At 38.3% G+C, this 16,120-nt stretch overlaps 1 protein-coding gene across 1 annotated transcript; it reads right to left on the bottom strand.

Annotated features, from left to right (window-relative positions):
* Positions 1–1,499: 1,499 nt before the first annotated feature.
* cdk7 (cyclin-dependent kinase 7) lies at positions 1,500–7,091 on the bottom strand. Its single transcript, XM_087801781.1, has 12 exons — positions 6,986–7,091; positions 6,724–6,783; positions 6,617–6,650; positions 6,286–6,353; positions 6,150–6,218; positions 5,230–5,340; positions 5,007–5,125; positions 4,330–4,429; positions 4,162–4,248; positions 3,935–4,084; positions 3,334–3,472; positions 1,500–1,818 (listed from the first exon to the last, which is right to left on the bottom strand). Exons 1-12 carry the CDS (start codon positions 7,043–7,045, stop codon positions 1,790–1,792), a joined length of 1,026 nt encoding a protein of 341 aa, XP_087657907.1. The 5' UTR covers positions 7,046–7,091; the 3' UTR covers positions 1,500–1,789.
* Between the last annotated feature and the right edge of the window lie 9,029 nt (positions 7,092–16,120).

The raw sequence follows: 16,120 nt of genomic DNA, 5'->3' as shown, positions 1-16,120 counted from the left end.
AGATGAGTCTCTTACAGTCATTTAAAAACTGTTGGTGTTAAAAATAAGTGTGTGAGAGATTGTGTCAGGATTGGACTTGACATCCGGGTCCATCAGTCACTTTAAAATAAAGTTAGGTACTGATGTGGACCAGTCTCTCTAAAAATAGGATGTCGCTGGATAACGTCAAACTCTTTTCAAACTCTTTTTCCTCTAGTATAGAATAAATCAGAAACTTTTATTCTTGTAAACAAGAAGCACAGGATTTGTTTTGGTTTTGTGGTGGCGTTACAGAATCAAATAGTTCAATAATATAAATGAAATAAAATAAGTTTAATACAAATAAAAAATACTAAAAAGGAATAAATAAGAGATACAGTAACATAAAATGAACTATACATAATTAATACAAATAAATAAACTATAAGATAATGGGTTGATCTTAAATTAAAAAGTAACAAGCTCATGTTTTGATGCATTTCTTTCCCATTTTGGTGCCTGTATTGTTTTTCCTCCACTGCTGCTAAAAATATATATCAATTCATATTAGTACTTATATTCTTTTAACAGTAATGAACAATTAGTCACTCAAAATGAAAAAGGAAATCTATATCATATCATTTTTATTTATAAAAAATAATGAATACATGATGAAATCACAGCATATATATATAGTATATCTACAGTACAGCATCATGACATAATTATTACACTTTTGAAATATCCAACTATACCATCCTACTTTTCACGGCGCCATATGCTTTTTATCGCAAAGACTATAGTAAAGCAGTTTAATGTGGCCCTTACATAATAGGTTAAAGTAAATTATCAATAGTTGTTGGTGAAAATTACAACTTGATTGATACTCTATCAAAAATGCTTTATAATCAATTCCAAAAAAATAATAATAGTTGATTCATCCCAGAGTTTCAATAATTTCATTTTCATGCTCAGTATTTATTTTGTCAAACCCACTGATGCTTACACTGATAAGACGTCATGTGGATCAGATCCTCCTGCGCAGAAGGTCTGCAAAACATCTTCAACATGTTTATCTTCAAGAGCAATCATTTAACTGCAGAAGGCAGAGTTAAGGAAGTGATCTGAAGGTTCTTTAACATGCTACGATCCAGGCTCTTATGTTACATCATACTTCATAACTTGACAATTAGTGGGATTCGAACCTCCACCTTTCTCTTTAATAGACAAAACATGCAAGAACTCAAAATAAAAGCCGGTGCATGAAGGTTTTTAAAAGATAAGAAACACTCCACAGAAGGCTCAAGGTCTGTGGAAACCATCACAAGAGGCCTAAGATTAAAATGCAATGGTTGTGGCTCTTCACTATCAGACCTGTAACCCGACCCGGTCATCCAGAGAGAGCACGGTGTAGTCTTCATGCTCCATGACTTCAGGAACCACATCACGAGAAAAACATCTCAGTCCCAACGTTGTCCATCAATCAAGAGAAATGAAAGGCGAGGGAAGAGATATGTTGGCATCAAAACAAAAACACTAAAGAAGTTTGCGCTGCACCATTTATTGTTTTTTTTTACCATAGAAAAATAGTAAATGCATGAAATAAATCAGACCCGAGTACATTTGATAGGATTCAAGTCACAATATAAATAGTTCTCCAGAGTTCAGACGTCTTTGTTTTTAACAAAGAAAGACCAAACTCAAGTGCCTCATGGAACAGAAAGTCTCTACTGTTTGAACCCACGCAGCACGGCTGCACACGCGTCATGTGACCAAAGCAACTTGAAGACATGTAGTGTCCGATCACAGCCCGCTGGTTCCAGGATCTGGGTCAGAAAATCAACTTCTTCTTCATGGAATCTGAAAGAAAAAAAAAAGTAAAGTGTGTTAAGTAAGAATCATTCATGAGCCAAACTGTATTTTTTCTCAACTTTCCTCAAGTTAACTCAAATTTTCAAGTCCAAGTTGCCAAACAACAAGAAGGTCTTGGGTTCAACTCCCAGTGATTAAACACGACGACCCCGGTACATAGGAAAGTCACACAGTCGAACACAAACATTCAAACTGAACTTCATACGAGTTACACATGCAGCACCAGGAGCAGCTTCAACACTACAATCGTCCACAGTCGTCGATCTGTGATGTTAAGAAAAAAAAAGAAGCTACTTTTTAAAAAATAACTAATGTTATACAGAGAAGCATAAACATCACAGTTTCAAACCAGAGATCGTTAAAACCACAGACGCTTTTGAACCTCCCACTCACATCAGCTACTGCAGCTGAGCCCACAACACAGTACATGTGTGTGTCAGTATGTGGGTCTATGTCAATATGGGTGTGTGTCTGTACATGGGTGTGTTTCTGTATGTGTGTTTCTGTACGTGAGTGTGTGTCCGTATTGTTGTGTGAGTGTTTCTCTGTACTTGTGTGTGTTTCTGTATGTGTGTTTCTGTACGTGAGTGTGTCTGTATTGTTGTGCGAGTGTTTCTCTGTACTTGTGTGTGTGTCTGTACATGGGTGTGTGTTTCTGTACATGAGTGTGTGTCTGTATTGTTGTGTGAGTGTTTCTCTGTACTTGTGTGCGTGTCTGTACATGGGTGTGTGTTTCTGTATGTGTGTTTCTGTACGTGAGTGTGTGTCTGTATTGTTGTGTGAGTGTTTCTCTGTACTTGTGTGCGTGTCTGTACATGGGTGTGTGTTTCTGTATGTGTGTTTCTGTACGTGAGTGTGTGTCTGTATTGTTGTGTGAGTGTTTCTCTGTACTTGTGTGCGTGTCTGTACATGAGTGTGTGTTTCTGTATGCATGTTTTTCTGTACGTGAGTGTGTGTCTGTATTGTTTTGTGAGTGTTTCTCAGTACTTGTGTGTGTGTCTGTACATGTTCGTGTGTCTGTGAATAATTGTGTTTATGTGTCTGTACATGGGTGTGTGTTTCTGTATTGTTTTGTGAGTGTTTCTCAGTACTTGTGTGTGTGTCTGTACATGTTCGTGTGTCTGTGAATAATTGTGTTTATGTGTCTGTACATGGGTGTGTGTTTCTGTATTGTTGTGTGAGTGTTTCTCAGTACGTGTGTGTACGCGTGTGTGTGTGTGTGTGTGTGGTTTTCTTTACGTATGCGTGTACGTTGTGTGTGTGTGCGGGAGTATATGTGTGTGTGTGTGTGTGCATGTGTGCTGCTTCTTCATATGCTAAATGTTTCCTGGTGCAGCCGACACCCACTGGATTGCTACCTTCATCTATTCCGGGCTAAAGAGCAGAACTCCTATAAACATCCAGGGAATAGTAAAAATACACAACATGTGATTTGTGTGTTTCCAACATAAAAGTGAAACAAAAACTCAGAAATGTAGGAACCACAAAGTTTGTTTTTTTTACTTGTTTTTGAATCTTCTATTTTCCTCTTGAGCCCCAGTGTGTCCTTTTCTCTCAAGGCCTCCACGGAGCAGTTGGGTCGAGGCAGCTGGGGACCAGGAGTGGGACCCGGTCGGTTACTGAAGTACCTCATCTTCAGAGCCTGAGAGGATGAGACTCGAATAAGCAGGAGGCCAACATGTGCAGTTCAGACGGGAGCCTGGACGTCACAAGTCTTTCTGTTGTCATCCGTGGAAATGATGAGGACTAGATTCATCACATGCTGTCAAAGTGAACTAGTCTGCCTTAAGGAGCATATGATAAACAATCTAGCAAAACATTATGACCACCACTTTTAATGGCAAACACAGGAGAGGTTGTTTTTTTTTCTTTAAAATAGTTGTACATTCATTGTAAGAATAAGCAGGTGAATGACTAATTAACAAATTTAGAAAGGAATAAAAATCTTACAAACTAAATCCATGAGGATATTCAAGTTTTTAAATCACAGTTGTAAAACCCACTTCTCTTCTGATTTTTGGATCCTGAGTAACAATAATACATCAAGATAAGGTCCATTGCTAACACGAAAATATAATTCATAATTCCATTTCTTAAGCGTCACCTGTGAAGCTGTCGTCCGTGTCAGAGGGTTAAAGGTGAAGAAGCCTTGCAGCAGCTCCAGCAGGTCGTCTCCGGCTGCAGTGAAAATATGCTCCAAAGGTGTTCCAGGGAATAATTTGAAGGACACAAAGTCTGGTAGACTACTCATTCCCTGGAAGAAGACGAGGAGACCAATCATGGAGACGCTTGGGAAACACTAAAAGAAGGCATAATGGAGGAGAAACCGACGGGCCATGTCTCTTCTGTAGGCGTGCCCAGCGCTTCGAAGATCTTCGTCAACTGGTCCAGGTCCGAGTCCCCAACTAAGAAAGGCAACTTCAGATAATAAAAATAAAACATTTGGGGTTACTATACAAGACATGAAATAGAAGCACGTCTTAGAGAAGAAAAGTTCACCCGAAGAAGCAGCTCTGCCAAGATGCAGCCGACGGCCCACATGTCGACCCCAACACCGTACATCCTGGATCCAAACAAGAGCTCCGGTGACCGATACCATCTGAAATCAACACAATTTATATCGTTAACACAACAAACTGGGTCATGATTTTTATCAAAGCAGAAAATTAAGTATTTAGAGGGTTCAAATGTTGAAGTCTTCCTCTCTAAGATGCAGTAAGTCCTTTATCAAGACCAGGATTTGAACTTATTACTTTATAAAGTTCTCCCTCATCTGAAATCTCAGCGAACAAGAGGTTACAAGAGTGAAGTCAATTATGATGTAATAATGGCTTCAATCCTCTTCCAGTCAGCAGTAATCACACCCCGCTTTGTTTATACAACAAGTCCCTTGGAGGTGGAGACTTCCTGGATTGATGAAAAACCTCAATGCTTGACCAATCAAAGCACAGTGGCTATTGTTATGGTAAACAAGATTCCATCTCCAGAAAATCAAAGCATTTTCAGTGGGCAGGGCTAAAGATAATTTTCTAATGAATATTCAAATTAAAAGAGTTTTGTACAAACAGACACATACTGATGACTACAATGGAGGTCTAAGATCCATTTAAGAGACACTTAAATCAACACATTAGTTGAAGTTTAAGTTGAATGAATGGTTGGAACAAAGTACAAACCTGGTAACAACCTGATGCGTGTAGACCCTGTTAGGACTCCCGAACGACTTAGCTAAACCAAAATCAGCTAACTTCAGCACCCCGCTGCCGTCCAGGAGAAGATTGTTAGGTTTCAAATCCTATAGAAGAATAAGTCAAAATACAAATGGTTAATTTTAAATTAATTTTCTTTATTGCTGCAAAAACCCTTCTTTCCATGTTCATAGTTCTTGTGCATGCTCACCCTGTGTAACACCCAGTGTAGATGCATATACTCCAATCCCTGCAGAGTCATGAGGATGTAGGCTTTAATATTGGCCGGAGTCAAGACCAGACTCGTATCCTTGATGATCACCTTCAGGACGGAAAAAAAAAGACAAAAGGCGTCTGTGAGAGGAGATCGAAAACACTTTACATCCGAGAAGACGGTAAGGACATTGAAGCTACTACCTACATTTCAGAGCTATAAATATGCTAATCAGACCATCATCACATTTCGTCCTCCCCTGTCCGCTACCTGGAAGCTGCTAATGGCATCAAATCACTCTGCAAACCAAATGTAGAGTGCTATTGATTTCCTCAAACGTGGTTATATTGTTTTGCCTGATTGCATTAGCGCCAGATGTACTGGTGCCAAACCTGAGAGATGAGAGGGACGGAGATAATTCAATCGAGGTGGCCTCCCGTGTGTGTGCTTGTCTATACTGTAGGAGGGGTTATGTAGTGTCTCTGTCAATTAACTGCTGTCCATTGGTTTATTTTGAACTTTTGTTTTTTTTTAAATCTACACCAAACTTAATTATTAAATTGTGGAACTGTGCTGCAAGAATTGCTTGAATAGAAAATACTTGGTAAGAAGGGGAAAAAACAGCCACAAATCAATATAGTGAATAGTAGAAAGGCGCTTTACAAATAATCTTTACTTACTTACTAACTAATAATTAACCAGGCAATCAAATCAAAATAATAAGTTGAGATGAGGTGTGATGTGGCAAAAAAAGCATTAAATTACACATAAAACATTTTGTACGACTATAATCGTGGGGCAATGAACTGCCAATAGAAAATAAAGAGTTCTATATTGATCCCTCTGGAAAATTATGAATATTATTATAGTATTGATCATAATTGGATTTTCAATAAGTAAAAAAGTAAACATTTTACCTCCAAATCAGTTTCCATGAAATCAAAGACCAGGCTGATGTTAGATTTGTGTCCGAATGCATCCAGTAGCTACAAACAGAGTTAGTCAATAAATCACATCACCTACTACTTTTTTTTTATATATATATATAGTTACCCCAATAATATTTGGATGATGCAGTTCTTGTAACAGTTTGATCTCCCGAAGAGCAGTTCTGTTGATTCCTAAACAAACACAAAGACATACCATACTCAAAAACAAACTCAATAAATCAAGTATCACAACAAATATCAATTCAAAACTAAGCCGATTCAATGTCCAAGTTAATGGTTGTAGACAAACTTAAAACACGGTTTTATATAAATCGATTTAATATGTTCCATTTTTGGGAACTTATATTTATCAAGCTTAAGTGTAGTATAATCGAAATCGAGTCTTTCATACATCATGTAATAAAAATAGACTTTATGAATCTCCTTGAACCTACCATCTTGCGCTTCAGCTCTATGTCCAACTTTAATCTGAAAAATAAATAAAACAGCCATTTAAACATTTGGTTAAAGTTGTGCAACTTCAGCTAGTGTGAGCTGTCACCTTTTTAATCGCAACAATTGTGTTTGTGGTTTTGTCTCTTGCTTTGTATACGGTAGCAAACTGCACGAAAGGAAAAGAAAAGAGAGAAAAAAACATTTAAGTGAAAAGTATTTGATAAAATTCTGAAACCTCATGCACCGGCAGCGCTTTGTTGACATTAGCAACCGGCTAACGCTAGTTAGCTTCCACGCGCTACACAGACCGGGGGCTTCAGGGTTCAGAGAAATAACGACATGTTGGATAGTATCTTTCTCGTCGCTACCTGTCCTTCTCCTAAAAAATCCAGTTTTTCATAGCGTTTGGCTCTTGACTTGACATCCATTGTTTCTGTGAACTGCAGCAGGAGCAGCAACAACTTCCTCCAACTGTTTCCGGGTCAGCGCAGGTTTTTAATTGCGCAACAACACCACCTACCGGCAGAAAACCAGGGCGTTTTATATATTAAAGCCGGGATAAAATACTTATTAAACTGATTTTATAATCAAAAATATAATTGAATAGAGAATTATATAAATATCCAAGGAAAAAACCCCCACATAAATTGTATTTTATTTGTTATTTTTTGTATTGATAAATTAATTTGCAGTCTTTTTCAATACCTATCAGGAACAATATTTCCATCTAAATTAAGCTAAGCTCTATCTTTTATATTTTTCTGTTCTCGTGTAGCTTACATGCATTTTTTGTTTCTTTTCAACACTTAGCAGTTTGACATTGATCTCAAGGGAATCTCTGTCAGCGTGTGAGGGTTTTAAATACATGCACTGCTGAACACGTCACTACTCCGAAACCAAAGTAAATGCCCTCGCATCCCACAGGATTAGGCAAGCTCCCGTCTCTTGACCACCCTCACTCTCTCGCTCTCACAGAGACACACACACATGAACGCACGGATCGACTTCCATTTTCATGTTAAGTTTGACAAGGGAAGTGTGAAGGATCAGCAGGACTAATACACGCTGTGCCATCAGATGTATGCACATCCATATCCTGACAGCCCACAGATGTGACTGACAGAAGCGTATGTGCGCATGCAGCCATGCAGGGAGAAGAGAAGACAAAGACAGGCGGAACATAACTGTCCACCGGTGGACATAACTCAGTCTCAGTTACATCAGCGGCTCTAAAACCAATGTGACACGTTGATGTCCTCCTCTAATTCCGAGATGATTTGAGGGCATTCGCCCGCTCGTTCCTTTAAGCCTTTTGTCTCAAGCCGTGGATGAGCAGAGGACTCGCTGAGTTATGGAGGTGTAAGTGATTCTGGTGGCGTTTATACAGTTTGTAGTAGTAAATCTTGAAGCACCAGGAGTTACATTATGCACAATAACTCACTCAGGTTGCATGTGACATTAGCAGATGTGTGTGTGTGTGTGCGTGTGTGTGTGTGTGTGTGTGTGTACTTCACTTTGACAGGCAGTGAAACCACAAAGCTGTTTATCAAACTCATAGGAAGTGGGTGTTTGTGCGAGGACAAGTCACATCACCACATCCTGCTGCTGGGAAACAGCTTCAGACCCAAATGTGTTCTCTTTATGTAGAGAAAGAAGTTACTGCAGGCCCGGTGTCATTTAACGCGTCTGTGTGAAGGATGTGGTCCTGCGCGTGACTGTCCGCAGACTGAACAACAGCTTCAATCTGAGATCTGAAGCCATGAAGGCAGCCTCCTGAGTGGGAATGTAGCTTCGTCGATAAATATGATTGACTTTTGGATGAATTTTCATAATGCATTCAATTAAAAGTCTTCTTGGATCTGATCCTTTCATCGCCCTCTTGCTTAGGACTAGACAACAACAACAAGGTCAGCAAAGGAAGATGATTTCTTTAAAACAGAATGAAATAAAGGTACTGAATAAACATATCATAGAGAAAGAGGATTCAGTCATGGTGAAAAATACGTTTTTTTCACCTAGTATGTCCAGTGTTAAAACTTTCTCCATATATAGGTTCTTTTTTTTCTTAGAACATTTATGACTTTGTATTAAGATTAACGGACATGAATAAGTGAATTTAGGGCACCGGTTTTCTCCAACAATCAAACAACAATATCAAAGATTCAGCGGAACACGATTGAATGAACTTTAAAATTCAAGTAATAAAATAAAGCAACATCCATTCTTAGATAAAAATCTGCTCCATAATTAGTCTACTAGTAAAACACTGACACCCACAATGCACTGCAGCTGTTTTATGTTTTCAGATATAAAAGGCCTAATCCATAGGATTAAAAATGATGTTCGTGGCTCCCCCTAGTGTCAGAAAAGTGAAACCGGAATGTCCTAAATTCTCTGTTTTGTTAATGTTCTGGGTATAGTTTTGTATACAAGTAAAACTCAATGTTTGTTTTAAATGCATGGTAACTTTAACAGTCTCTTAGTACTTCATAAGAAAACACTGTCTCTGAACCACTGACGTAAAGCAGTTTGGTGATCACATGGTTCTCACAGACACTCCAAACATCCATAAAAGAACCGTAAGCAAGTTCTACAGCGCAAATCATGACTGTTTAAAATTGAATAAATCATTACAGATAATATTTGTTGATAACGTTGTTACATAGTTTTTGCTTTAAAACCCTAGATCAGTGGTGCTCACACTTTTTCGGTTTGCGAGCTACTTTTCTAATGATCAAGTTCAAAAGATCTACCTTCGTCAAATTTGCTCAACGTAAGTAAGAACATACTTCACTCAGATGACTTGCAGTGAATGAAGTGAATGGACTGATAATCAGTCATAATGGAAGGATGTGTGGAATTAATCATCTTCATATAAATACTGACTTACATAAATAACTAGAGTCAGTCAGTGAGGAGCATATTTCCTCATAAGAAGATACTTTTCCTCTGAGAGTAACTTCCAAAAATGTCCATGAGACCTGGTCTTAAGCTCAGTGTCAGCCTGTGTTAAATCTCATCCTCCACTGCAGACAAGTTCAGACTCGTATATACTAAGAATTGCATTGATTTCCTAGTAAAAATGGTCATTCATTCGAACTCAAATGGTGCCCAAAAAATATTCATGTGTAAGAATCTGTGCTTGAATTCAAGCCCTTTTCCTTTGTTCATCAAAATCAACAGAATTCAGACGGGTTCATCCCTTTCCATGCCTCCATTTCAATATGTCGATCATGTTTAAATGAAGCACAAGACTTACATTTCTCCATTTCTGTGATCATGAAAAAACAAAAACAAATGAAAACATGAATTGAAACTAACAGTTTATATTTGTTAATTTTAAACATGTCTGATATGAATCACACAAGTGGATTATTTAAAATTTAAAACATCTTCAGATGAAGTTTAACGAGAATAGAAACTGTTAACCAGTAACTTATCATCATAATCGCTTTGTCTGATCGTCTCTGACGTCATTAGAATGTGTGGCTCACCTGCAACTGTTTAACGTGTTTGGGTTTCAGCGTATTCTTATTATATTCGTGAGATAAAGGTAATTTACAAATAGTCATCATGTGATGTTGTATTAATACAAGTGTTTTAAGGACGCGATCACAAAAGGTTGGAACCTGCAGCTTGACTTTGATGGAACTGACGTCATGTTTCTGTGACTCTCGTAGCGATCAAACGCGCATTATTTTGTTCGATATATATATATTTAAACAAGCTTATAATTCTATATCGTTTTTCTGAATTGCGTAAAATGACTGTCGCACGTTTTGCTCTTTATTCTCGATTCATATGAACTTTGCCATGCGTTCAGTGGAAGAGGCGGGAGCTCTGATTGGCTGCTGTGCCTGTCAATCAAATTGTCAACCAATCGGCGCAATAACCATTTGATTGACATGCACAGCAGCGAATCAGAGCTCTCTTTACTATTTTTCTTATATCATATTTTATTAAATCACGCGATCTACTCGCAACAGCTTCGCGATCGACCGGTAGATCGCGATCGACGCATTGCCCACACCTGCCCTAGATGTATTCCTGGATAAAGTGGTTTGACATTTCAGAAAGTTAAACAATAAAATGTATTTATTTTATTGTCGTGAAAATTGAAAAAGTTTCCCTAATGTTAGAAGAATAAAGTTGTTTCAATAAGTTGTTTGTCATTGTTATAAATCAGGACTTTGTATCTGTCCTGCTCGCATCTGTCCCAGCACCCCTTCTGTGCATTAGCTTCAACCAGGAAGTGGAAGTGACAGTGTTGTGACATTCAGAGAGTATTCCTTTCACTTTCTGTTTGTCAATGTGATGCATGCACCGAGCACACGGTGCTGCACGTCAACTCTTGTAACAGGATGTTGGTGTTGATGGTTTGAAGGGCAGCCAAGTCACGTATGCTCTCCTTCAGCCTCTTATCTTTCTCTCTGTAGCTTATCTTTAAGCATTTTAAACCCAGGAAATCTGAGCCAATATGTTTCACATCTTTCTCAGTGCTATAAAAACAACCATTAACACCTACATTTGTTGCATCAGAGTGTGAATGCAAGTGTTAATGAAGTGACATGAGAGAAGTTGAAGCCATGTGCAAAGAAAATGCACAAAACAAAATGAAAATAATGTATCCCTATTAATAATTGGCTTAAGAAAGAGGCAGAAGGCAGAAGGTACCAGTAAACCAGTGGTGGATACAAATGAAAACATATTTGAATTATACTCTGAAATACTTCAGAACAACAGAATAAACCTAATTATTAAAAAGAAAAACTAAAGGAAAGCTATTAACAACCTGACCTTGGCACCAGAACATCAGTGAAACTTTCTACCAAAGTATCACAAACACACAAATACACTGCGAAGAAAATATATAATTAAAAAAACTATTAAAAAACTAAAAAAAAACTCAAGTTAAGTGAATCGGGAATCGAACCGGCAAAACCTCACGTACCCATGTACTTCCAAAAAATGTGTAACAATTGAGCTAACTGACCTTATAATGAATGCAAACATTTACTGTAATGTGTGACAATCATCAGGCTCGCTTTTTCTAGCACCTAAAATCATATTCAGAGATGACGCTTCTCTGTTGCTTCTGCAGCGTGTATGAGCTACAGAAGCGTACGTCACTGATGGACTCTTCAAAAAGTGACACCTAGATAGACCGGATATGACGAATGATGACACAAACAAGGACTGAAATCAGAATGAATGAATCAATGCAAATGTAGTTCACTGTGAGGACTTCTACAAACATACAAAACTTCTAAAAACATACAAAACTTCAAAGATCTATGTTGGACCATGTATGTATCATGAAAGACAATGGAGAAGGTATCATGAAACACAACAGAGAAGGTATCATGAAACATAAGGCAGAAGATACCATGAAACACAAGAGAGAAGGTATCATGAAACACAAGAAAGAAGGTATCATGAAACACAAAAGAGAAGGTATCATGAAACACAACAGAGAAGGTAACAGGAAACACAACACAGAAGGTATCATGAAACACAAGGGAGAAGGTATCATGAAACACAAGGGAGAATGTATCATGAAACACAAGGGAGAAGGTACCATGAAATACAACAGAGAAGGTATCATGAAACACAACAGGGAAGGTATCATGAAACATAAGGGAGAATGTATCTTGAAACACAAGGCAGAAGGTATCATGAAACACAACAGAGAAGGTATCATGAAACATAAGGCAGAAGATACCATGAAACACAAGAGAGAAGGTATCATGAAACACAAGAGAGAAGGTATCATGAAACACAAAAGAGAAGGTATCATGAAACACAACAGAGAAGGTAACATGAAACACAACACAGAAGGTATCATGAAACACAAGGGAGAAGGTATCATGAAACACAAGGGAGAATGTATCATGAAACACAAGGGAGAAGGTACCATGAAACACCAGGGAGAAGGTATCATGAAACACAACAGGGAAGGTATCATGAAACACAAGGGAGAAGGTATCATGAAACACAAGGCAGGAGGTATCATGAAACACAAAAGAGAAGGTATCATGAAACACAACAGAGAAGGTAACATGAAACACAACACAGAAGGTATCATGAAACACAAGGGAGAAGGTATCATGAAACACAAGGGAGAATGTATCATGAAACACAAGGGAGAAGGTACCATGAAACACCAGGGAGAAGGTATCATGAAACACAACAGGGAAGGTATCATGAAACACAAGGGAGAAGGTATCATGAAACACAAGGCAGGAGGTATCATGAAACAGAAGGGAGAAGGTATCATGAAACACAAGGGAGAAGGTATCATGAAACACAACAAAGAAGGTATCATGAAACACAACAGAGAAAGTATCATGAAACACATCAGAGAAGGTATCATGAAACACAACAGAGAAGGTAACATGAAACACAACACAGAAGGTATCATGAAACACAAGGGAGAAGGTATCATGAAACACAAGGGAGAATGTATCATGAAACACAAGGGAGAAGGTACCATGAAACACCAGGGAGAATGTATCATGAAACACAAGGGAGAAGGTACCATGAAAGACCAGGGAGAAGGTATCATGAAACACAACAGGGAAGGTATCATGAAACACAAGGGAGAAGGTATCATGAAACACAAGGCAGGAGGTATCATGAAACAGAAGGGAGAAGGTATCATGAAACACAAGGGAGAAGGTATCATGAAACACAACAAAGAAGGTATCATGAAACAGAAAGGAGAAGGTATCATGAAACACAAGGGAGAAGGTATCATGAAACACAACAAAGAAGGAATCATGAAACAGAAGGGAGAAGGTATCATGAAACACAAGGGAGAAGGTATCATGAAACAGAAGGGAGAAGGTATCATGAAACACAAGGGAGAAGGTATCATGAAACACAACAGAGAAGGTAACATGAAACACAACAGAGAAAGTATCATGAAACACATCAGAGAAGGTATCATGAAACACATCAGAGAAGGTATCTTTTAGAGAAGGAATAGAGAATAGAGAAGGAAACTTTTATAAAGATCGAACAAAATAATTGTGATGGTAACTCAATGTACTTTCTAAAACACATAAATCATGTATTTTATAACATATAATAACAAAATATTGTTGATTGAAAATCTATCTATTTTTGTGTTTTAACACCCGTAACATTTAAGCTACATAGGCAAAGATTATCTTCAGATGTTTCCTCCGTGTTAGTAACTTGTGACAAATAGTAACATTCTCAACCTCAAATGGTGAGTTTTGTCGCAAAGCATGAAGTGATGAATATATATTTGAATACTGTACAGACGCATGTGTTGAAGTTCTTGTGTAGTTGTTTGTGTAGCTGATGCTGTGCACAGTTGTCAGCATCAGTAAATCAGCGGTGCTTGTATACAAGCGTGTGATTGCTTCATCTGACGGAGGAAACATCACAATCATGTTCCATAAGTAGCAGGACGACGTCTTATCTTTGGATCGTCAACACCTCGGAGCTTGACGTCAAGTGTGTCGAGTGTTGAGTTTCTCGTTGCCATAGAAACCAAACCGTCGACGACGCTCCGTCAACGACGCTCCTTCGTCCGAGGGTCTTTTTCATAGACAGCCTGGAAAAATGTATTTTGACAATAAGTGTAAATCTCACATTTGAACTGACATAAAACACAATGCAAGTATAGCACAAATACTTCTCAGATTCATTTTCAAACGGTGCAAATACACGACGTAAAGACAACGCTCTGAAGGTTGAAATGAGCGAGGCGGTCGTAGTGATGTGACACGCCGTCCTTGAGCAAGACTCTTAAACCTAAATTGCTCCTCGTGCTATAGAGCAACCGGTAATGACATTTCCATAATACTGTCCTGTGAGGTGAACTTGTTTTACGCTTAACTGGTTTTATTTTCTATCAGGATTCACATACGTGTGTCCGACTCAAAGTTCTGGGTCTGAATCATGTACTTCCAGTCATTCCATAGCAGGTTAAAAAGTATAAAGTTACTTCAAGACTTGAAAACTTGATCAGCTCCAAAATGGGTTAATTTGACCCACAGTAATTAAGAATGAAACATAGATTGTCTATAACCTCTTTGATATGGTATGTTTATTGAGGTATATCAGTTCCATTAAAATATTGTAGGGTTGAATTTAATATGAAAAAAAAAAAAATTGTGAAAGGATGAGTTAGTTTTTAAAAAAAACATCGTTTTAAAATGTATGATTTATTTTATACAGATTTTGATATTCTAATTCCAAAAAAACGTTTTTAATTGAAAAGAAAGGCTAAAAATAAATAAATAAACATTGACGGTTAAAAAAAAATCTATTTTTGAAGTATTGTATTTGAATATTAAACTATATGTGTAAAAAAACCCGAATCAATTTATAAAATATTCCAATTTTGAATTCAATTATTGTAATAAAAAAAAAATCTACCTTTCCCAAAAAATAATTGAAACTAAGTATTCAGTAACAAAAAGTCCAACCTTGTTGTCTTGACCTTTTAAGTATTTATTTTATTTGGTACTTTTTTGTTTGTTTGTTTAAGCGCTTTGTGACCCTGGTCTTCAAAAGCGCTCAATAAATACTATTTTTTATTTACTTACTTACTAACTTATATAGAAATGATTGAATTGAATCATTCAGAAAATATTCAATGCCTGAAAATTCCAACATTTGAAATGTTAAATTGATTGAATATTCCGATGACACTGATCTACTCCCGTATATATTTCTTATCCCCTCATCATTAGCCCCATAATACACTACAACAGTTAACCTCCCAATGGTTTTTAAAGCCAATTTGTACTGCTGATTAAACGCGAGTCAATTTCGAGTAAATTAAATGATTGTTAACCTGGCGTGACCCCGGGCCCTCCTTTTAGATTACAACTCCAACGACGCTGTTCAAGTCCCCGCATTTACCCACCTCTGCTCTCGGGTCAGATTGAAGCGGGTTGATACTGGTGTGTGACTCCTGACGACTGCAGCAAAGGTGTGCAGAGTCCCGGGGCCACAGATCACCGGTTGTTATCCGCGTGCATCGGGAGCGGCAGATAAACCCAGCGGTGTCTTCTCCAAGAAGTCGTTTACTTCATTAACCCAGCCAGATCGCTGAGGCCTCAGTAATCAACCTTGTCACTCGTCCCATTAACTTCTCACTCTATCAGCGGGCCCTTGCTGCTGCTCACACACCGTCACACACACACACACACACACCTCCTCGTGCGCACATTAGCCATCTCGCATGCAAGACACGCTTTATCACACACAATTGCATTTTTATCCTTCTCCTTCTCCTGCACTTGCAGCTCCTGCCTGCACCTCCTCCTCCTCCTCCTCCCGGGCCACGCTCAGCCCATTAGCTCTGTCGGTCCCTGGGGTCCGTGGGCTCTGATGGACCCTCTGCTGCCCTCCGAGATTAGTGGACTCCCCGAGAAAAGCCCCTCATTGATTGGACCCGAGTCTCCGCTGCGCTCAATGTCGACTGAAGGTTACTTCCTTTTCCTGCCACTGCTGGAGTGCTG

The sequence above is a fragment of the Callionymus lyra genome, chromosome 1 (genome assembly GCF_982586985.1).
Source record: "Callionymus lyra chromosome 1, fCalLyr1.hap1.1, whole genome shotgun sequence".
NCBI lineage: Eukaryota > Metazoa > Chordata > Actinopteri > Syngnathiformes > Callionymidae > Callionymus > Callionymus lyra.
The sequence above is the reverse complement of the archived record's forward strand: the minus strand, read 5'-3'. Positions and strand labels throughout refer to the sequence as shown.